Here is a 24,470-nt window from a genome sequence, read left to right on the forward strand (position 1 = left end):
CATATTGTCCTTAACAGCCATAGTTTTACATCACAGTCTGGCAAAACCACACATGACAGCTTGTACAGAGTGTGACAGAGCAATACCAGGTTTCAGACACAAGGAGTTTCGACTACGCCACCCATGGGAATTTCACCCCGGGAAATATGAATGATACCTAAAAATTTAGGTCACACAGGTTCGACTCTCGTAAGGAAGTGGGCGGAAACGTGGGTATCATGAAGAAATACAAAACTTTATTAATACAAAATCCTATTTAAAAAAAGAGTGTGAGATTCACATTAAAATAATCTCCATTGCACCAGGATGTGTCTGATGACTTGTTAGTGCATGGCTGACATCGACTTCAAGACAAACAAAAACAACAAATGACATACAACTCACATCACTATTAATTACACAACTGAAAAGAAAAGAAATACAACCTTACAGGGCCAGGGTTCACCACACGGAGAAGGGGTCACAAAGCTAGTAAATCAAAAGCACACTTGCACACACACACCACCGTGCACGCAGCTTACGCAACCACAACACTTCAGAAGTGTGGCACCGCCCGTAGGAGGAGCACCACCACCACCACCACAAGAGACCCGTCACCCGTGGGAACCCGGCGACTGAAAGAAAGAAAAACAAAACACTTCAGAACAGTTACAATAAATCACAAATTGATTATATCACTGATCACAAAAACAAGACGAAAATAAAGTCATATCAAGTCACAAACAATATAGATGTTGGTACAATAGAAAAAGAAAGAAAACAAAAAAACAAAACAAGTTAACTTAATTCAGACCAGCTTAAAAGGAGCACCCGCGAGGTTACTTTCTCCTTATTTCACAAAGTAGTGAACATCGACTCCAAAATACAATACACTAATATTTAAAGAAACCAGACAGCGACAATCCTCCTGATTAATTGGACGATGCGGCGCTCTCGCAGTATGGCAACGGAGAAGCAACCGAGACGGCAACTATAGCAGAAACAAATCGCTCACGAGCGGGAGAGAGAATCCTGAGACAAATCCACACAGAAAAACAATTACCAAATGCATACATCACCTGCTAAAATTCTCAGCATTTAACTATGTGCATAACACTTACCAAAAAAAGTGGAGATAAGCTCTATTATCCCTTTACAGGCACAGATATACGATATTCATATAACTGCCGTTCAGCTGAGATACAGGGAACACTGCACACAACGCGAAACATCAACTAATCCCCAAACCCCACCAAGCTAACCAATCTGCTTTCATAAAACAGTCCGCACATACCTGAAAGGTTAGTAGTCTTAGCATCCACTTAACACAAGCCGAGGGAACCAGGGAGGAGAAAAGACAGGCTAGAATAGCCATGAATCATTACTGTCATGCACACAGCAAACAACAAAACTTGCTACATGCTAATGAAACATACCTGTGTTCACTGTCAACAACGGAAAGAGAGGAGGAGCCGGACGTGACGCATCCCAGGCCATGACCAACCAGCTCTTAAATAGTGGATCCTCCCTGCTAATTGGTCCTCACAACCGTCAATCACCACCACTCGTCCTATTCATTCGGTTACAATCCACCCCCAGCTTCTGTACCGACGCCCCGACGGTAAACTCAACAGAACCCCCACTCTGAGCCCTCACTTCCATGGCCGAAACCAAGTACCAGATGTACCACCCGCTATACTAGATACTGTACCTAACCCCAATGGTTGTGGAAGGTGATGTACATTAGAATGCTGCCCAGCAGTAGTCCTTCCAGTCCTCCTGACCACCACAGAACTGGCAGGGACGCTCATTACAGGCTGCAAATTCACCTCCATCTCAAGACCCCCTTCCGCCCCCTGGGCTTCACCAGATGGCACTTCCTCAACCTCTGGAGGGCCGGGAGGGGCACTACCCCCAGGTACCTGCATACCGTCAACTTGCGGTGTTTCCGGCACAAGGACAAACAAGTCTCCTTCATCTAACTCTTCCTCCCCATGAAGCTGTACAACTTCAACCACCGGATTATCGTGCAAGATGGGGGGGGAGGGGTTCCGGCTAATTTGAGCCTTCAGCAAGGATCGGTGCACATGCTTTACTTTATCCAAATCTGTGGTGGGGGCAATGGTATACACCACACCCCCCTCCTTAGGTGCCTTCAAGATTTGGTACACCACTGAGCTCCACAGGTCGTGGATTTTCTGTCTACCTCTCACGCTATGATCGCGGAGGTATACCAACTGACCCTCCTTCAGTGGTGCTTCTCGTACCTGCAGATCATGCCTGGCCTTCCGGCGACCTGCCGCGGCCCCCAAACGCTCACGAGCACCCTCAAAGGCCACCTGCAACCGATCCTGGTGCTCCAGGACCCACCTATGCACACTACCTACCAGCGGTTGTTCAACCCTCCCAAGAAGGAAGTCAACCGGAAGTCTAGGCTCCTGCCCAAACATCAAAAAATAAGGTGACTCCCCCGTAGCTTGATGAGGAGTAGTATTATAGGCGAAGAGTACTTGAGGAAGACAGAATGGCCAATCCCCTTTCTTTGCCACCGGCAACGTGCGCAACAGGTTATGCAGGGTTCTGTTGAAACGTTCGCACTGGCCGTTTCCGGCCGGATGGTATGGTGTAGTTCGTGACTTTTCAACTCCATACAAGCAACAGAGCTGCTGAATGAGAGCCGACTCAAAATTACGGCCCTGGTCCGAATGGATCCGACCAGGCACTCCAAACTTGCAAAACCATTCAACTACCAGGACCTGGGCCACAGTCTCCGCTCGTTGGTCCTTGGTAGGTACAGCCAAGGTGTACTTGGTAAAAATGTCGGTCATGACTAAAACATTCTCGATACCTGTACTTGAGGGTTCCAACAACGTGAAATCTAAAGCTAAGATCTCATTTGGCCGTGCAGCCAACAAGTGTCCCATAAAGCTAGCATGGGTGGGCTGGTCGCCTTTAGCACACTGACATCTCTCACACTCTTGGCACCAGCGGGCAATGTCAGCAGACATCCTTGGCCAGTAACATCGCTGCTGTACCAGCTGAGCAGTGCGCTCCACCCCCTGGTGCCCGTGCTGTTGGTGAAGTTGAGTCAGCACTTCAGACTTCATGGCCGCCGGCAATAACACTTGGAGAACCGCCTCTCCACCATCCGGGCGAAACACCCGGCGATAAAGCACTCCCTCTTTCTCCACCAAGCGGTCCCATTGACGAAGCAGGACCACAGCAGACCTGGAGAGTTTCTTACGCTCCTCAGAGCTAGGAGGTGACTTCCGCCTCCAGAACACTAAAAGCTCCCTAATGACTGAGTCTGCCTTCTGCTGCATACACATATCACTGGTGGGACAGGGGAATGCTTCAATTTGATTCACCCGAGTCATCATCCCACCTTGGGCGGCTTGACACAACAACACTGGGACAGCTACACCCCGGCACAAATCCTGATCTCCCTCCACCAGGAAGTTTTGCCGTGACAAAGCATCAGCATTGCGGTTACTCTTACCTGATCTATATTTGAGCTCAAAGTCAAAAACTGCCAGCTGAGCAGCCCAGCGCTGTTCCATGGCCCCTAACTTGGCAGAGGTCAGGTAGCTAAGAGGGTTATTATCGGTGTACACCATACACCTATGCCCCAGCAGGTACTCCCGGAACTTTTCAGTCATGGCCCACTTGAGCGCAAGAAACTCCAGTTTCATAGAGCTATAGTTAGATGTATTGCGCTCAGTGGGCCTAAGACCCCGGCTACCATAGGCAATGGGACGCACCTTGCCTTGCTGTTCCTGTGAAAGGACCGCCCCCAGTCCCCCATGGCTGGCGTCCACCTCCAAGATGAATGGAAGTGAAAAATCAGCATAGGCAAGTACTGGTGCTGTGGTAAGTTTCCTTTTTAACTCCTCAAAGCTACTCTGACACTCTGCAGACCAGGCATTATCAATACGCTTTGGCTGTCTTGAGTGCTTGGGATTCGCCAGCTCCGCCACCAATCGATGTAGGGGGGCAGCTAGCCTAGCGAATCCCTCCACAAAACGTCGGTAATAGCTGGCAAACCCCAAAAATGACCGCAACTCTGTCACATTGGTTGGGAGCGGCCACTGTGAAACTGCTGCAATCTTACCTGGGTCTGTGGAAACCCCCTCCGACGAAATGACATGACCCAGGTACTGCACTTCTTGTTTAAAGAACGCGCACTTAGATAACTTAGCCTTTAAACCCTCCCTGTGTAGCCGGCTTAACACTACCTCCATCCGAGTCAGATGTTGCTCAACTGAAGAGGAAAACACAACAATGTCATCAAGGTAGAGGAGCAGAGACTGGCACTGTTGGTCCCCGAACATCCGTTCCATCAATCTTTGGAAGGTGCCGGGGGCATTGCACAGCCCGAATGGCATCCTGTTCCATTCAAAAAGGCCAAACGGAGTGCAAAAGGCCGTCTTAGCTCGGTCCGCCTCTGTAACAGGAACCTGATTGTACCCGCTGGCAAGGTCCATGGTGGAAAACCAACGTGCTCCCGCCAGCGAGTCCAGTGTTTCCTCAATTCGGGGTAGAGGAAAGGCATCCTTCCTGGTCTTAGAATTTAAATGACGGTAGTCTACGCACATGCGCAGACTACCGTCCTTCTTCTTGACCAGGACGATGGGTGAAGCATAAGGGCTACAGCTTTCTCTAATTACCTGGGCCTCAAGCAGTTGGTTAATGTGCGCCTTCACAACCTCGTACTCAGAGGGAGGGATACGCCTGTACCGCTGCCGCACAGGGACATCATCCAGCAGGGGGATATCATGAGAAATGAGATTGGAGCATCCCAGATCTCCCTCATGCATGGAAAACACAGTTGAATACTTTTCAAGAAGCGCCCTTACCTTACCTTGTTCTTCCACTGACAGGACGGATAAATCAATCGACTCAATCTGTTCTAATATAGTGGGAGAAACCAGCACCGCTTGTGTACTCACTCTAGCTGAAACCACTTGGACCTCAGTGACCTCTGGAGGTAAGCTAACCACATAAACCTGGTTGACAGTACCTATGACCGTGCTAGCATATAATAGTACATCTACCGTGCCAACATTAACCACGGGCACATAAGCTGTACCACGTTCCACTGGCACTAAGGAAGGAGATGCCAACAAACCTGCTGGAAGACCAGCCTCTGGTGGCTCAAACAGCACTGTACCACTCGAGTACTGTGCAGAGCAGGTCACAGCAACCAATTTCATGGTGCCGCCTGGGATGCGACACGCCCGACGTCCACGTACTCTAACTCGCCCCCCCTGATTCAAGACTGACTGAGAGTCAATGTGACAGCAATGTTGTAAGGCCTGGAAAACAGAACTAGGGGCCTGAGACACGACAGGTAAATCGAAAAGGCTCATGCCATGCTGGCCAAAGAGTTCCTGGTAGCAGCGGCTCAGGACATTCATTCCCAGAACCCCAGGAACCTGAGCACACAAACCACCAGGAGGATCCTTGACCACCAGCACCCCACAACCTAAGACCACTCGCCCGCAAAGCTCAACATCTAGTTCTAGATAGCCGATGTACGGAATTGAGAGGCCATTTGCGGCCCGGAGCTGTAGCCAATGGCATGACCGAAGCTGTTCCTGACCCCAAGATTCAAAATTTGTCAAGAAACAACTCTCTGTAATGGTGGACACCATAGAACCAGTGTCCACCAGGCAAGGTACCTTGACCCCACCCATACCCACGTCGAGTTGAGGACAAGTTGACATAAAACGAGACATAAAATCTGAACCAATCAGAAAACCTGAGCCTGTCTTTTCCCCAACCAAGCTGTGGCCCTGCAGCTCGGCGGGAACTAGTTTCCCGACGCCTGTCTAGATGGTGACTGTGCACTCCTCGTTAAAGAGGATACTGCGAGTGCTGGTGGAAAACGAGAAGGTCGCCGCTCCCCATCACAATCTCCGGCATAATGACCAGGTTGTTGACACCTTCTACAAATAATCTGATTAGGCCGGGATGATCGCATTCGGGGTTGGGGATTTTGAATTTGAGCTATGCTTTGGGTCAATTGATTCAATTGTTGTTGCTGTGTTTTCAGCATTTCTCGTAATTCGCTCAATTCAGATGTAGTTGAAACGGCGTTACTACTTGTGTGCGAATGTCCCTGTACTACATACTGAATGCCATAAGCAGAAGGAACAGACTGGCTTCGACCACGTGTACCCCCGGGCACTCCCTCCCGTTCCCAGCGAATAGCTTCACTGCGAACATCCAACAATGTAGCAGTAGGTTGGCGACGGACTAGCTGTTTTAACTCACGTCGGAGGGCACCATCATTAACATATTCCACGAATTGATCGCGCAGCAAAGTTTCCGCATTAGGCATGCCATAAGGTGATTGAGATTTTACCTTTTCCAGGAGACCCATCAGAACCAGGGAGAACTCCAATAAGCTCTCCCCATCCTGTTGTTTCCTGGAAAAAAATGACTCTTGAAGAGCAACATATGATTTCGTACAGCCGTACAGGTTACGCAAGGCCTGAAAAATTTTCTCTGGATCCTCCCTCTCGTCCCTTGAACGATAGCGAATCTCTTCCCTTGCTTCTCCCTCCAAATGATCAACCAAAAAATATGCCCGATCAATATTAGAAAGGTGGCGAAGCCGCATGCAAGCCTGGGCCTCCTCCACCCACTCATCGAAAAAAATGCCAGACCTACCATTAAATTTTGGACACTTTCTGTCACGAGGGACAAAAACAAATCGCTCTGTTGCACTAGAACCAGTGGGTGGGGGAGGGTCCACAGCAGCAGATAGAGGGGCGCTAGATAAACCAGGCTGTGCAGCTGGCATCTGCTCCTGTCGCAATCTTTCATTATCTGCCTTTAATTGGAGTACTAATTCCTTTAACTCACGTAGTTCATCCTCCATGACTATAAAGCACGCACAGCACTTACCAACACAGATACGAAACTCACCGGTCCGTTTTACAGACCCCCGAACGAAACTGCCGCTGTCTGGTTTCTGCAAAAAGAAAAACAAAAGAAAAACCAAATATCCAAAAATACCAATACCAACAAAAACAATACCCACGTCTTCGCCCTACACAATAGAGACCCTGCCCGACTACGCCAGTTTGTGACAGAGCAATACCAGGTTTCAGACACAAGGAGTTTCGACTACGCCACCCATGGGAATTTCACCCCGGGAAATATGAATGATACCTAAAAATTTAGGTCACACAGGTTCGACTCTCGTAAGGAAGTGGGCGGAAACGTGGGTATCATGAAGAAATACAAAACTTTATTAATACAAAATCCTATTTAAAAAAAGAGTGTGAGATTCACATTAAAATAATCTCCATTGCACCAGGATGTGTCTGATGACTTGTTAGTGCATGGCTGACATCGACTTCAAGACAAACAAAAACAACAAATGACATACAACTCACATCACTATTAATTACACAACTGAAAAGAAAAGAAATACAACCTTACAGGGCCAGGGTTCACCACACGGAGAAGGGGTCACAAAGCTAGTAAATCAAAAGCACACTTGCACACACACACCACCGTGCACGCAGCTTACGCAACCACAACACTTCAGAAGTGTGGCACCGCCCGTAGGAGGAGCACCACCACCACCACCACAAGAGACCCGTCACCCGTGGGAACCCGGCGACTGAAAGAAAGAAAAACAAAACACTTCAGAACAGTTACAATAAATCACAAATTGATTATATCACTGATCACAAAAACAAGACGAAAATAAAGTCATATCAAGTCACAAACAATATAGATGTTGGTACAATAGAAAAAGAAAGAAAACAAAAAAACAAAACAAGTTAACTTAATTCAGACCAGCTTAAAAGGAGCACCCGCGAGGTTACTTTCTCCTTATTTCACAAAGTAGTGAACATCGACTCCAAAATACAATACACTAATATTTAAAGAAACCAGACAGCGACAATCCTCCTGATTAATTGGACGATGCGGCGCTCTCGCAGTATGGCAACGGAGAAGCAACCGAGACGGCAACTATAGCAGAAACAAATCGCTCACGAGCGGGAGAGAGAATCCTGAGACAAATCCACACAGAAAAACAATTACCAAATGCATACATCACCTGCTAAAATTCTCAGCATTTAACTATGTGCATAACACTTACCAAAAAAAGTGGAGATAAGCTCTATTATCCCTTTACAGGCACAGATATACGATATTCATATAACTGCCGTTCAGCTGAGATACAGGGAACACTGCACACAACGCGAAACATCAACTAATCCCCAAACCCCACCAAGCTAACCAATCTGCTTTCATAAAACAGTCCGCACATACCTGAAAGGTTAGTAGTCTTAGCATCCACTTAACACAAGCCGAGGGAACCAGGGAGGAGAAAAGACAGGCTAGAATAGCCATGAATCATTACTGTCATGCACACAGCAAACAACAAAACTTGCTACATGCTAATGAAACATACCTGTGTTCACTGTCAACAACGGAAAGAGAGGAGGAGCCGGACGTGACGCATCCCAGGCCATGACCAACCAGCTCTTAAATAGTGGATCCTCCCTGCTAATTGGTCCTCACAACCGTCAATCACCACCACTCGTCCTATTCATTCGGTTACAAGAGGATGAAAACAATGAGAATACTTTAAAAATGAATGAATCCTAGCCACTTCACAATAAGTTGATGGCTGGTAAAATAAATGGTTGATGTATGAGTGTGTTTGCATAAGTTTGATGTATAAGTTTGCACAACAATGAAACAATGAAGCAGAAATGTTTGTTGTTTTTTTAAATTAATGATTTTTTTGATAATCACACAAATTGCTGCAGCTGGGACTGGGAGAGAGGCTAAACATACTTTTCTCTGTTTATTACACAAGTGCCACTCATATTTACACTGTTTACTGGCAGGGACACATTGCATTGTTTAGGAACAAAGTTCTCATCAATTATGGACCAAGCGCTGCTTGGTTAATCACAGGACCCAGTGTGATGTGGTGTGTGACAATGTGTCCCATTTATTCCTTATTATGTTTCAGCTATCAAAGAATGTCCACACTGCTCTTTCCAAAAACAATAAATGCAGTTAATGAGATAAACATGATTACCAATAAATCTTCTGGGATTTTGACCTTGCTACAAAGGCTAAGCTTCTTAACTGTGGTGTTTTGACCCCGTTCCCCTGCTTTTTGAATGTCTGGATCCTAATTCCATGAAATTAGAGTATGACTTAGCTCTTGGTATGACTTTTACCAGGAACTGAGCCTTTCTGCTCTGGTCAAAAAGCTTTGAAAATCATTATATTGAAAAGTGTAAGGCAATGGCATATAGGTCATAAGGGGACACAGATCACTATTTACACAGAGTGTCAAAGATTGAGACCGAAGCCATTGTAGATCTGCTCACATTTGGCTGAATCCTCTGTTCAGTGTCCAGAATCTCTCAAGTAGAGACCATCATGGTCAATTAGAGTGGCTCTCATCCTATTTTCACTCTTCCCTCTACTGTGTGGTTTATTAGTATTTACTTCCCCTATAGCAGATCAAATTTACTGCATTTCACAACAGGCCATATGCATGTTACTTAAGTTGTGTTTGTTAATTGTTTTAAAAACATGAACTCTGGTTGTGGGAAATTAGTGTTTCAAGACGCATTCACCAATATTCAGATTAGTGGTTTACCAATATGGGGTTGTCAGTGATTTATTCTTAAATGAAAAGTTTAAAAGTTTGAGGTCGGAAAGATTTTTTAATGTTTCTGAAAGAAGTATTTTATATGCTCACCAAGGCTGCATTTATTTGATCAGAAATACAGTAAAAACAGTAATATTGTGAAATATTATTACAATTTAAAAAGATTGTTTTCTATTTTAATGTATTTTAAAACGTAATTTATTCCTGTGATGCAAAGCAAAACATTTTAGCAGCCTTTATTCAGTCTTCAGTGTCATATGATTTACTGCTCAAGAAACATTTTTTATTATCAATTATTAAAACAGTCGTGCTGCTTAATATTTTTGTGGAAACCGTGATACATTTTTCAGGATTTTTTGATGAATAGTGAGTTAAAAAGGACTCTTGTAGAATATGTTACTGTGACTTTTGATTAATTTAATGTATCATTGCTAAATAAAAGTAGGCCTATACATTTTTCAAAACAAAATATTTCTGACCCCAAACTTTTAAACAGTAATATATGTGTACAATTCTAATTATGTTATTTAATTAGATTTATAATTATATATGCTTACTATAATTAAATAAATGAAAATGTACTTTTTAAAAAAAGAAAAACTATTACAATGAGAGATCAAAATGTTTTTCTAGCTCTGTTAAATCTGGCTTGTAAGACTCTGGCTTCATTACACAAACTGACATTTTCAATTAGCATAGCTACAGCCAATTGCTAATTAACACAGCCGAGGTGGGTGGCTGGGTCTCAGAGAGGTCATTTAGCATACACAAAGATCTTTGACCAGCTAAAGGGAGCCATTGTTCATGTTCTCTGACAGGAAATCAGGTCAATTATGTAAAAAAAAAGAAAAAGAAAAAAAGTCAACTTTAATGTACTCTAAGAATGATCAGGTGAACAATTTATTGTTTTTCTGTTTTTATTTTTCATATTTGTATAAAATTCACAGTTTAAGTGATTTATTAAGAACAAAATGGCATAAATATGCCAAAAAAAATTATGACATTGAAAAAACAAAACAAATATAACAAATGCAAACCTATGAAGTAAAATACATTTAAAAAAGGACTTCTGAACCACTTCAGTCCATTGGTCACTTGTCTACAAAAAACAACCAAACAAAAACAAACCCACAATATTCACTTGATGTTGCACTCTGACTATATTTGACCCTGGACTGAAAATAGTAACATTATCATCAGCCTCTCAGTGCAGTACATAAAAAGACAGCCGTGTCAGTTTAATGATCTTACATGCCTTAGTGAAATCAAATCTATTGCACATCATTTGAGGCCTTTTCACACCAAGAATGATAACTATAACAATAACTATGTTATCGTCCACTTCTGTTTATTCTAAGCGCACACTGCAGTTATGTCATCTGTGACTTAAAATGCTATTATTGTTATTTTTTTAACCGTTCATCAGCTGGAATTTTTTTTCTAAAAGTGAGTCCAGCAATATCATTTCTCTGTGCAATTATCGTTAGAGCTATGATTTGGACTCTCGACCTTTAGAAATATCTTCATCATTATCGTTATAGTTATTGTCCTTGGTGCGAGCGGGCTTCTAACGTGTGTCCATGGCGAATACCCAGAGTTAATGCATTCTGCAAAATAAATAAACCATATGTTTTGTATCTATTTGGATTTTGCCTCACCTGAGAACTTGTATTGACTATAAATATGGCCTGTGGTCATGACCTCTTCTTTATTATTATCTTAATGATGCTTCAGAGTGTCAACTGCCTTCTGAGCACTGGGTTTACCATGATGATTTGATGCAATTCAGTGATCCCCTCAAAATATTACACAATGTATACAACAAAACAAGACAAGAGAAAAGTAATGTATACATAATGGAAACAAATCTCTAAGTAGATCACATTAAGTGGTGCTAAAGGATGTTTTTACACTCTTTACCAGAACTAATCAATAATCTTTGTGAAGCTGTTATTGTTGTTACTGTTATTCATGTTCTCCTTTATGCTGTTGTTATTGTCGTTGAGGCTCAGGCCTTGCTGTTTCCTAAGGCCGCGAGGCATTACCTTCTTCTGTACAAACAGTTTCTGGAGGAACCAGTCGCTGATGCTCAAAGGGAAGTAGCTGCAGATGAAGTACATGAGCGTTAAACCCGGCCCGGCGTAGTATCGCACCTGAGGTTGAGGAGAGAGTAGTGCGTCCACAATGGTGTTGATGACAGGACTCAGATCCTCATTAGCTGTTTTTGCGTAACTCTGGAAGAGTTCCTTTGTCTCCAGCATATATTCTTCCCCATATTCTTCAAGAAGGCTAGATGGCAAGTTCTGGATCAGGTTCTTGTACTCTTTCTCCCAGTACTCTGTGTTACTGCTCTGCCCTGCAAGGTAAGAAAAAGAGCAGAAAGCATGATGCAACGGGCTAACAAAGGTGGGGGACATGGAAAAATCCACACAGAACAGATTGGAGACATAGAAGAGAACGTAAACAGAGGTCTGGGGACACTTTATTAAATATTTATATTGCATTTCCAGACCTGTATTTGGCTGGACTATCTGTTAAGTCGGCGTGTAAAGGAGGACTCAAAGGTCAACTCAAAACCTGATGGATCCCTGAGGCTCAGATGTAAATAAACAGCTAAAATGATAACTTTTTCTCTCAAGATGTGAGAAATATCTGACGGGGCCATTCACTAGGAAAAAGCAGTGCTGTCTTAATTTAATTAGCTTGTTTTGTTATGTGTCCGATAACAACACAAAAAGGTATACGTTTAGAAATGGAAGAAATAAATGGTAATTTCACATCTTGCCTGTCTTTTAATTAATTTACAGAATGCTACAAACAAGCTATACAAACCAGTTCATTCAACTACTTTAGATGTTAAAAAGGTGATTGGCCTTGGGCCATGTTACACAATTATAGAACCACTGTGATGAGAATGGCAATATACAGGTAAGTGAATCATCACACTGGAGGCATACAGTGTTTGTAACTTGATTTCACATTGTAAAAATGTTAATCACCTGTCTTAAAGGCAGAGGGTAAGATAGTGGAGACTTTGACACCCCATGGCTCCAGCTCATGACGAAGTGTGTTGATAAAAAGATTCAGCGCAGCTTTTGAAGCCCCGTATGACGCCAAACAAGGGAAGGGATGCTCACCTGCAGAATTACAAAGAGAAAGAATGATTAAATGACACAGATATCCAAATTACAATTTACAGCACTGCACATCCTTGAACATTTTAATAAGCAGGCTTTAGTTAGCACATTACTGTTTAAACCTGCCACATTGGCAGAGAACCAGTACAATGATGAAATGTATACCAAACGTATAATTGTAGTTTTTTTTTTTTTTTACAGAGGGATTGTCATTCATTGTTGGTGTAATAAAGATCTGTATTGAACCCAGGAAGCCTGTGGAGGTTAATTGCAGATTGTGACTGTTTATAAAACATGTAGTTTTGCCTCAAGCCTTTGACATATAAAATAGCTTCTGTTCAAATCATCGGGAGAATGAATGGGAAGACAAGAGGCCTCCTGTTAGTCCTCAGAAGTAATGACTGTTCATCTCTATTGAGACAGTAGCATCTGCTGCCCATGACAGCTAAACCATTTTGTTTCCTTCTGCACTGATGGGGACATCTTTATTTAAAAGGGCTGTGCGCCAGTGTTTACGGAGAACTCAACTGTGTCCTGCGCCAGGCTGTTACTCATAGTATCACACTGTTTTGGCACAATGGAGGTAAACAAATGGAGACAAAATATGGGGAGTCAGGCAAAGCTAGAAAATATGCTTATTTCTCCTGCTGACTGAATTCCAGCATGAGCTTAAGCAGAGAGTTGCTCTCTGTTGAGATTGTTAGTGGACACTTGAGAAGAAAAGAAAACAGGTGGATTATAGTTTGGGCTCGGAATAGTGTTTGGTTAGGTGTGATGAAGCCAAATGGAACGCATAAAATAAACATCTGATGGACAGAGATACATTTATAAGAGCTGGCAGCTTTATGTGCATGGCAGAGAGAGAGAGCGAGAGAGATTCCTAATTAGATTTAGCACTGAAACAAGAACCTAAAAACACTCATAAACATGTCATCATATGTATAATTTAATTTACTCTTTCTTTTCTTTCCCTTTTATTAGTGGAGAAGTCTGAGTAGAGTAACTTAATATGTGCATAAGTGCATTAGCTACACTGGTTCTCACATGTATGTGTATGTGTACCTGAAGGGCTGGAGATTGTCACAATCCGGCCTTTAGCCTGTCTGAGAAGGGGCAGGAAGGTTTTGGTGACATTGAGCGTTCCAAAGAAGTTGACCTCCATGCATCCTCTGTAGTTGGAAATGAGGGAAAGCTCAGCATCCCCAATATTCACACACAGTCCAGCGTTATTTACAAGCCCCCACAAATCTAGAGGAAAAAATCATGCCAGAGTATTATTTTGATTTCTTCTCATTTTATTTATGTAAAAATGATGAAAATATAAGCTTTAAAGCAAAGGTCGAAGGCCCCCTGTTTTTTTAACACAATATTCGAAAGCTCCCCAATATAGACTAAGATATTTTCTGTTTTCTGCTGCAATTATGACAAAAATGCTTGTTTTAAAACTTTTTTTATTAACAGAAACTGGGAGTATTGAAATATTTACAGTTTTTTTCAATTGCTTAAGCACAATTTTGAAAACAGGGCCCTGTTTTTCAAACCCCTTCACACAATTAGCACAACAATACACCAAAGTAGCACAACACCTCAGATCATTTGCAAAATGGAACACCTTTGTCAAAACTATACAATGTCTTATAAAACCTTATTTTGTTGTCATAACATAAACACAACCATCATATGGTCTAATTCTGTTTGAATCAGTTAAACACTCCTGTGCTCAACCTAAAACACTTTTAGCATTTACACAGAGAGAGTGTAAAAATATATTCACCAACACCACATGACACCAATTGTGCAGACTAATGAAAATATTTATTTATTTTCATGTACTCAAGTCAGCCAATACTGAACATTTAAACAAAACATTCATAACAAAACATTTTCCAGTTTTCATACAGTATTACCGAACATACCCTTGTACTGTAAGCTTACAGTAATACTGTTACATAAAAATACAAATCCAGTTCAGTACCGAATAAAAAAAATAAAAAACCCTAAACATCTCTCCGCCTAGCTGGATCTGGCCACAGGGCCTTGTCAACATCACAGGCTATTTTCATTTGCAAGGCAACGTGGGAAGAATCTTTTGGAGTGACAAATTCACTTCCCTCAGTATTAGTCCGTGGTTTATTACATGGTCCACAATTGTTTCCAAAAACGAAAACGAATTTCGTTACACGGATTTGGTTGTCTTCCCTCTCCCTCTCCCTCTCCCTCTCCCTCTCCTCTCCCTCTTCCTCTCCCTCTTCCTTTTCCTCTTCGGATTCCCCCTCTCATCTGCACTCTCCCTCTTCCTCTGACACGGTCCATTTTTGTTGAAGACAGGTGAACTTACCTGTTGCCTTTTTATAGTGCGTAAACCTGATTGGTGTGTCAACAATTAAGCACCAGTGTGTGTGCACTCCTGTTGGCTGTACTTAACCAATTGGTTCATGGGTGTGTTCATTTGAAAGCCTTTGCTTTGAAATTGCAAGGAAATTACATCATGATAAATTTCTGTGTCAAATGTATACAAGTGTGTTTAGTGTTTTGCAAATCACTGTGTGTAATGTTTTGCAAAAAGTTTGAAGCTGACCATGTGCTTACAGTCGTGCAAATCTAGGCCGGTGTTTTGCTCCGTGAGTGTAAAGTTTTGCTAATTGTGGGAAAGTTTTAATTTTAGTGTGTAAGCAATTGAAAAAAACTGTAATAAATTAAACACTATTCATTTTGTGATTTTGGTGTGTGTGTGTGTTTTTATTTTTTTTATTTTTTTTTATAATTTTAATTTATATGAAGTTAGATTATTTTAAAATATTTGGTTTCACTTTATTTTGATGGTCCCTTTAACACACTGTTGACAATACATAACGTTGCACCTTCATGTCTACTAACTCTCATTAGAATGTTAGTAGACTGGTAAGGGTTGGGGTTAGAATAAGTTGACATATACTTGCAAAGTTACTTATAGCCAGTAGAATGTCTGTTGGGGGACCATCCCAATAAAATGTTAGCAGATATTAAGCAGACAGTCTACTAATAATCTAATAACTGCTAGTTGACATGCAGGTGCAGAGTTTCTTATAGTAAACAGAATGTTCAAAGGGGACCATCAAAATAAAGTGTTAACAAATATTTATAATAATTTATTCATTTAAATACTTTTAATCTATCTTGTGGACCACTTGGATGTTTGCATGCTGAGAACCACTGCTCTAAAGTTACTGGAGGAACACTGCATCCATTGTGTTGGTCATCACATTTTCATAACAACACCCAAATTGCTCACCATTGGTCTGTCAGTGTTTAATAGCTAGTTAAATGAGAGGACAGCATGTTTATTCTGAGATAATGGTTATATTCACTCCCATCCTAGATTAGGGAAATTATTAGCAGAATAAGGAAACCAATGCCTTAACTAAGAAGGGAGAGGAAAGAATAAAGGAAGCCTGAATCAGATAGTTAAAAACAATTCACTCTTAAAAATAAAGATTATTTAATGGGATCTATGATTTTATGAAGAACCTTTAACATTCATGGAACCATTCCCTTACACTTAAGGTTCTTTGTAGTGGAAAAAGTTTCTTCGGTTAATTTAAATATTCTTTACACTAAGAAAAAAAAAAAAAGGTTCTTAAAGGAACTATTCACTGAAAGGTTCTTAAGGGAACCCAAAATGGAACCAAATGGTTATTCTATGACATGGCTGCGAAACCCTTCTTTTGGAAACTTTATGTGTAAGAGTTATACAGAAAAAAAAAAAAAAAATCTACAAAAATGTGAGCAATTAAATATGTCCTCACATTTCCCTACTAAGCATCGAAATTGTGGAGACCCCACCCAGGTTTTGAGAAAGGAAGCTTGGAAAAATAGTTTTTTTTTTTTCTTTTGGTCCATAAGCCACCTGGCGCTGTGGTGTGTGTGATGTTTGAAAATAAAACAGCCCTTTGATGTACTGCCAAATTACACACCACCCTTCCACACCATCCCCTCCTATTCCCAACACTATCTCTGAGATTAGACACTTTTGTCTAATCTCAGAGAAAGAAAAAAACATGCTCATACACTATACACATACACATATACACCCGACTATGCTGAATCGCTTGTAAAATAAATGGAAGTTTGACCACTGAGCACGAATGAATTGACTTATTTTACCTACATTAAAGGTAATTCATTGAGGTGCTTTGTTGATATAGTTTCAAGATTGGGTTCAACAGAAATGTTAATGAAAACCACAAGCTGGTTAAAGTTTATTAAGGGTAACCAAAAATCATTGGCAGTTTTACAAATATAACATTCTTACAGGGGTATTTTAGGTTCACTGTGTTCAAACATGTTGCAGTGAGATTGTGTGTATGTATTTTCTGGCATAGTGTGAAAGTCCTCACCTCTCATGCCAAGTTTGGCCTTGGTGTCGAGGAGGGCTTGCTGTACCTGCTGAGGCTGGGTGATGTCTACCTGCAGGAGGGTAAGGCGTGATGAACAGACTCTGCGCAAGTGCTTGGCTCCCTCCCCGTCCAGGTTCAATACAGTAGCGAACACTTCAAACCCCATTGCATCTAACCACTTTGCTGTAGCGTTACCAAACCCTGAATCACAACCTGCAGAGACAGGGGAGGGAAACATGAATGTTATGCCAATATATTAGAAATCAAAACACTGACTCCTAAATACTCACATTTTGGCAATATTTGGCAGTAATTACACTTAAATGGCATGCTATGCAACACCACAGCAACATTGTTATTACTATAATAGCTGTTTTGGAATCATTTTAGAACACTTCAGCCAGTTTCAGGAAACTTTCTTATGTGAAAAACGATCGAAAACTAGGCATGAAACAGCTTCAGCATTGGTGACGTAATCTCACTACTATGACTTCTGAACATCAATAAAGTTTGGCGAAACCAGAACGGTACAACAGGAAACAAAACAAAAGCACAATTATATAAAGTCATGATCCCACATCAAGTTGCATGACAGTGTGATGCATCAATCTCTGAAACATGACTCTTATCTCTTTACAAAATTACACAACTTAAAGAGATATTGAAGTTGGTGTCCTTCAGTTTGAAGACAATGTCCTTACCGTCCCAAGGGAGATTGTGGTTTTGGAGCTGTATTACTAAAATGTTAAAAATGCAAATCAGGACTCAACTAAACAAATCCAGCCATGGTTACAAATGCATGCTCATGACTGATATCTGGGATGCACACACATTTACAGAAGTGGTGGCAGGGAACGACACATTAATAAAAAAATATAACATCCGATCTGAGTAGATCCGATCTCTTTCATTTGAGTACGGATAATGTGTAAACCCATAGGAACTTTACCCCAAAGACACAGAAGAATGTTAAAAAAGACAAAGGAGAATAACAGCAGACTTTCTGTTCTTTTTCTACCCCTGATGTGCATATACGTAGTTCTTGTAAATGAACGGCAGTACACTACAGATTCTGGAAATAAAAGTGACATGAATAGATACACAGACATGAATATTTCTACAACATAACTCAACTACTGGAATTTAGAAATGAAAGTTTTCTGCGAATGCCAATTTTTATAATCTTTGTTCTTTTACAATTGATTATTAGGAATTTTGTTTCTATCCAAAACAACTTATTCCATTCTTTGTCCTTTTTGTTTGGCAGGCAAGTCAAAGTTGTAAAGCTACAAAATAAATACAAAATAAAAATAATAAAAATAATAAAACTGATGCATGTTAAGAAAAAAAAAAAGGTAGAATGACTCAAGTGTATCAGAGGTCAGTGGCCTCACTTTTCACCTCGAATTTGTGAATGTGTGGCAAACAATTATACACCAGTTATGATAACAGCAGTTACACAAAACCTCAATCTCACCTCTGCATTTTATCTCAAGGTCCTCTGAGGACACACACATATCTGTCAGTGCACTAGCTGGGCTCTTTCTTTGTCAGTGTGTTATCCGTCATAGATACACAAAGTATTCCTCAATAAACACGCCGAGCCTGCAGAAGGGAGGGTCTTGGAATGGGGGAGTTAAAAATACATTAATCAAGACTAACATACTTTAGAATAGATTATTATTATTATTATTAAATAATGCAACTGTTCAGATTTACCTTCCATTATAACTGTTTAGAATCACTCTATTATCATCACTTAAATTAAACGTAGGATGATCTTCTTTTTTAAATATTGCCATTACCCAGATAAGTTATTCCCAGCCAGGCGTACATGTTCCCCAGCAGGTACTAAGAAGGCTCCGGGTAATTCTGATTCTGGTCATTCTAATTCTGTGGTAATGCTGTAGGAACTACATGGAAAAACAATAATACTTTCCATTTGAAATAAATGAGTGAAAGTGAAAAAGAGGATCACACAGGGAAATCTGTGTATTGGTTCTGAATGTTTTTCACAACTAAAGTCAGAACTGCTGTCAAACTAGGGATCCAAATAAGCACCAGTGGGAAGAGAAGAGAGTGCAGATGACAGACCCAACAGACCCAACATCCACAGAGACAGGCATGATCTTCACTTGCAGTAACTGAAACAGAACGATGAATGAAATGTCTTCCAAGAATCAGGCTCTACTGTCACAGCAGGTGCTGTAACTCAACAATTGCCTAGAGACCCCAAGGTGCAGATTCCATTGTCTTTCGAGACAGAAGGATGCCAATTGAAAATGGTGATGTAGCGGAGAGGTCAGACTGCACTTAATTTGTGCATCTGTGCCAAGTAAATCCTCTCTGAACTCTAGCCCCACGATCCCACACTTAAACCTTGCTTATCCATTTAACCTCTTCACCTGGGTTGAACAACTAAGCATAGCGGGAATGCCACAGGTGCCCCTCCCCTACATTTTTCTCCAAATATTTACAGTGTACTGTTATGTAACATTGATATGGGTATTATTAGACACCTCGGGTTGAGCATATCTCATCCCACACTCAATTGGTCTGCATTCTGGAGTTGCTCCAGGGACATTGGGTAAGGAAAAGGCCTGCCAGAGCCCTGATGAGCCACTTCTGATTCCTCACACACAGATATATGTGATGGCAGTGAAGCCCACATGGTTTGGAGGACAGTCGGTACTGGCAGTGTGTGCTAATCAGTGAAGCAATATGAGGAACTTCCCTGGCTTCAGTGAAAAAGTGTTAAACACAAAACAATGAGGCTAATGGAGAGACAATGAAGCAGAAACCAAGACACACATGTAGTGGCCCAAAAACATGTAGGACACTTTGTGACACTTGATGTCTGAATGTCATTGCATTAAACACATTATATATATATATATATATATATATATATATATATATATATATATATATAAAAAGAAAGAAAGAATCTAAATACTTTTTTTGTTTTAATTTAGCTATTAATAATAATAAAATGTATAATAAATTTAAGATAAGTAAAATTACATCTGTACATTTCTAAGTGTAGCTTAAGTGTCTAAATAATATTTGGGACCAAGATAAATGCATCTTTGGCCTCACTCGTTTGTGATTTCACGTGCAAAACCATGCTGATGATAGAGGGGCTAGCGTTCAGATCTCTGAATGATGTGGGATTAATAGTGCTTCCTCCTGCTGTCCTCAGCATGTAAACACAATGAGTGTGTCTCATGCTACCTGATCAGATTTCCTCACTGCCCTTCATAACACAATCATGCAGACTAATGTCACCTGGTACTTAGTAGCTCATTTAGGGATCCGGATTGACGTCATACATTTCAAAGAAATGTTGGGGTTCTAAATGAATTATACACTGGTTGATCCTGACAAATAAACCTCCATAACTCAAGTGGGGAGAGTCAAAAGAAGCAAGTGTTAGTGCGGACAGATGAAGAGATGAGAGTGTGTGTTTATTTAACACTAGAAGTTCACACCTTCATGGTGCTAGAACCTGGTGTTAATCACATCTTAGTTCAGTCATTATGGTTTACTGGGAAATCAAGAAATAGAGAGAGGTAGTAAGATGTGAGTATACAAGTTTCAGCTGCAGTCTTTACAGAGTATTATTAAAGTTAAAAGAAATCATTTCCTGGGAAAAAAACACACACATTTATACACAGAGAACATAAATGTGTGCACCATTCCTTTTTATTGGGCAATTTATGGAAATCCTCCCTAACAATAAGCACGTTTTTATCAAAGAAAGCGGCTTCATTATGTAGGAAGGAAGCATTCTTTGAGCAACAGATGCCTCAGAATAATTATGAGTCAAGATTACAGAAGTTTGCATTCTAATTCTAGTGAACATTACACTTTAAAGTTATTCTCCCATAGCTGGTGATTAACATGTACAAGATGTACTGGCCTTGCAGTCTATAGACGTTTTTCCAGCCTGACTCTAGCCAGACTAATGGCTTTAGGTTGCTTAGTCAGCCAATTCTGTAACCTTAACCCCCTGTCTCACAGCAATTGTGAGTAGGACAATTGTGCCTTTCAGCTGGCTTTGTAAGAGGTTTACAGGTTTTCCACTTTCGCTTGGTTTTTGCCATAAGAGTGACTTACAGCTTTGAGAATGGTAATTTAAGAAAATATTCTAATCAAAATTACTCAAAAGTATGATACCGTGTAATTATATGCTCGCTCTGGTACAAAAGAAACAAAGACAAGGAAATGAAGAAAACTAAAATCAAATCAAGTGGCGTGCTCTGTGCCAACCTCAGAAGCTCACGCTGGTTGTGTGTGCATGTATTAAAGCAAGCAATGAAAGAGGTTGACTGAGTTGATGGTTACCATGCCAATAGACGACAGACAGCTTTGGGGGATTTAAGGAACCCATATGAGTTATTTCTGAGAAACCCACGTCCATCAAACGATTATAAGCTTCCTTGGAGTAAGTGATTGGATTTAACACCTTGCCCTGCTAAGTGAATAACAGACATGCCAGTTAGTTTGCCATGGCAGCTCATGGAGAACAACTTGACAAGGTCAAAAATTAAATGACATCACTATCAAAAAAATAAAATAAAATAAAAACTAATTTAGCTGTTTGCGCACCTGCCAAACATTCACATAAAACATTACATTTTCATTCTGAAAGTCCAGGCTAATAATATAGTATGCAGGTGTACTAGTGTGATAGATGTTTTATACATACAGTAGTGCATGAGTTACTCAAACTCTTCAGGGTTCATGTACTGCTCTTGTGCTTGTACCTACCATTTTTTTTTTTTTTTTTTTGTGGTTTGTCATATAGGAAAAGGTAGAATAGTTAGCAAAGAAAGTTAGCAAGAAATTGTTTGCAAAATAGGTGTTTAGAGCTGCTTTGGCCTTTAAAGGATAAAGATAACATATTCCTGAACAGTAAAGGTAAGTGCTCAGATGAAGTACATGGCTACTGAAGGAGCTTATGATCCAGATTAAAAATAAGTTCTGAAACTGCTTAACAGTGAAATAAATCATCACATAAGTGCCTTTATTCCTCAAGGTCTGAGCTAGCAACTACACAGTTGTTGAGATTCTTTTTAAGAGCGGCTTATTGCACATTTCACACATGCACACAGTTTTCATTGAGCTAATATAATTTTCTATCCCCCATACCTAAAACTAACCCCCACATAAAACTTTATTCATTTGTAGGATATTAATTTGAACATTATTTTTATGTTTATTAAGATATTTTCTCTTGGGGACAGGGGGCACTACCCCACACAGAGAAAAAGTAACAAGTAGTTTTGAAGCTTGGTGACTGGACAAAAAAGTGCTGAGCAATTAGAGCAAAAAAAGGTATAGTTTACTCAAAAATGAAAACTCTTGTCATCACTTATTTATCCTCATGTCATTCTAAACCTGTATGACACGAGGGTGAGAAAATGATGACATCATTTTCATTTTTGGGTGAACTACCCTTTAAAGCAGCACTCAATGCAACTACAGAAGTCTCCAAAGAACACTTAAAGAAACAGTGCACAAAGGTGCAGGTGGAGAAATACAGCTATAATTTGTAAATGAGTTGTACGTAAACCACCAGGTACAACACGGCAGCTCTTTGATTTGATTTATGGCTTACACTGCATTTATGTTGCATAAGATCATTTAACTTAGAATCAGATTAGCTCAGCCAATTAAGAAATAGCCAAATAACCTTAGAGTACTCTCATCCAGCAGGACACAATTGACGTTAACACACAACACATAAGAAGGATAACAAAATTAGAACATACCTTACAAATACCACTCAAACTTGGCTTACCTTGAATACAAAGGCACATGACCAATATAATTTGGTTCATGCCACATGTTTATGCCATAAAATATGGGTCAATACAGTTAGTGATTAATCATCACACTGAGTGGAACATTACATTCTCTTTAGCTTGATATGATCTATGGATAGAGAAAGTTGTTATACAAACATAGTACAGAGTGTTCTGGATCAGGACCAAGTCTGTACTCAAACACATGCCACAGAAAGTTTTGTGGGGTAAAAGTGAGTCTAATCAGTAAAGTAATTCATATGGAACTTCCCATATAAGAGCATAGCATGTTCTGACAAAGAGGGTACAAATTTGCCACTCATTCAGTCAAAATACAGGCGGAAAACGTTCTAATTTTACCTCTAAAAGTTACTGAATCACTAAATAGAAAAACAACAGCAATCAAAATATAATTGTGGCAATTTTGCACAACAGAATCCACCCAGCATGACCTACATTTCCCAGCTGTTTGTACAATCTGTGCTTATCAGTTCACGTGCATTTTATGTCAATACATAATGATCCTCTCAGTCAGCCATGAATCACAAGAAGAAAACAAAACTGTCATCAAGCACTGAATATAAAAACAGTCTGAACAGTGACAAACATGATCACACATTTTATTCTGTAATTTAGTTTCGGTTTGGTTCTTCTTTTTCTTTCTGTTCTTACCTGTGATGAAGACTGCCTTGCCTTCAACTGGCAGGGAAGGTTTGGGGGTGGCCCACGTAAAGTACAGCCAGCAGGACACACAGAGGACCAACCTTGCCAGCACAGCGGGCATGCACAGGGCACACAGTCTCTCCACCAGCAGAGTGGCACCCAGCCATGCCACCAATGAGGGCATGGCACCGATATGGAATGCCAGAAACTTCTTCACCGCTCCACCAACAAAGATGGACATTACTCCGATGTAAATCCAGAAAGACACTGAACAGTCTTCCATTGTACTAGAGGTGAAAATGCTTTGTACTCTCTCCCTGCCTCTTTTTTTTCTTTATTTCTGTCTCTCTTTTACTGATACTGGCACCTTTCCCTCTTTTTCTCTCTCCCTCTCACTTTGTCACTGTCTCTTTCTCAAGTGGGATCACACTTACAAATGAGCAACCATGTGCCTGCTCGGTTCCCTATAATCTCGAGCTCACACACATCTCACACGTTTCAACTCTGAGTAGGCGAGTAAGAGCTAGTGAGCAGATTCGTCTGACTGCATGTGTGTATATATAGTGTACTCTCCAGGAGAGGGGAGGGACTATGCTCAAGCAGATGTAATCAAAGCCCAATAGCCAAAGCTTCGAACCCCCCCCCCCCCTCCCCCCTCCCCCCTCCCCACACACACACACACACATGCATATGTTTGTCTTCTTTCCAACAAAGCATGTGATCTTTTTCACTGTTTTACTCATTTATTTGGCTTCAACAATCCATTGTGAAAACTTTCTTCTGCAAGTTAATAGAATTGTGAGTGAGAAAAGTATTAAGTCTTTTTTTTTAAATACTGCTAAAT

The 24,470-nt window shown here is 40.9% G+C and overlaps 1 protein-coding gene across 1 annotated transcript; it reads right to left on the bottom strand.

Annotated features, from left to right (window-relative positions):
- Window positions 1–10,539: 10,539 nt before the first annotated feature.
- Window positions 10,540–24,158, bottom strand: hsd11b2 (hydroxysteroid (11-beta) dehydrogenase 2). Its single transcript, XM_084107781.1, has 5 exons — window positions 23,636–24,158; window positions 17,154–17,366; window positions 13,840–14,025; window positions 12,640–12,777; window positions 10,540–11,996 (listed from the first exon to the last, which is right to left on the bottom strand). The coding sequence occupies exons 1-5, from the start codon at window positions 23,907–23,909 to the stop codon at window positions 11,566–11,568; spliced, it is 1,242 nt and encodes a 413-aa protein (XP_083963907.1). The 5' UTR covers window positions 23,910–24,158; the 3' UTR covers window positions 10,540–11,565.
- Window positions 24,159–24,470: the final 312 nt, after the last annotated feature.

This window comes from Abramis brama (assembly GCF_963993115.1).
Source record: "Abramis brama genome assembly, chromosome: 3".
In the NCBI taxonomy this organism is placed as follows: domain Eukaryota; kingdom Metazoa; phylum Chordata; class Actinopteri; order Cypriniformes; family Leuciscidae; genus Abramis; species Abramis brama.

Coding starts and splice junctions, on each gene's coding strand:
- hsd11b2 (XM_084107781.1), bottom strand. CDS start 23,909: ATGGAAGACTGTTCAGTGTCTTTCTGGATTTACATCGGAGTAATGTCC. Junction 14,026..17,153: donor GGCCAAACTTGGCATGAGAG/GTGAGGACTTTC, acceptor TTTTTCCTCTAG/ATTTGTGGGGGCTTGTAAAT. Junction 11,997..12,639: donor ACCCTCTGCCTTTAAGACAG/GTGATTAACATT, acceptor CTTACCTTGCAG/GGCAGAGCAGTAACACAGAG.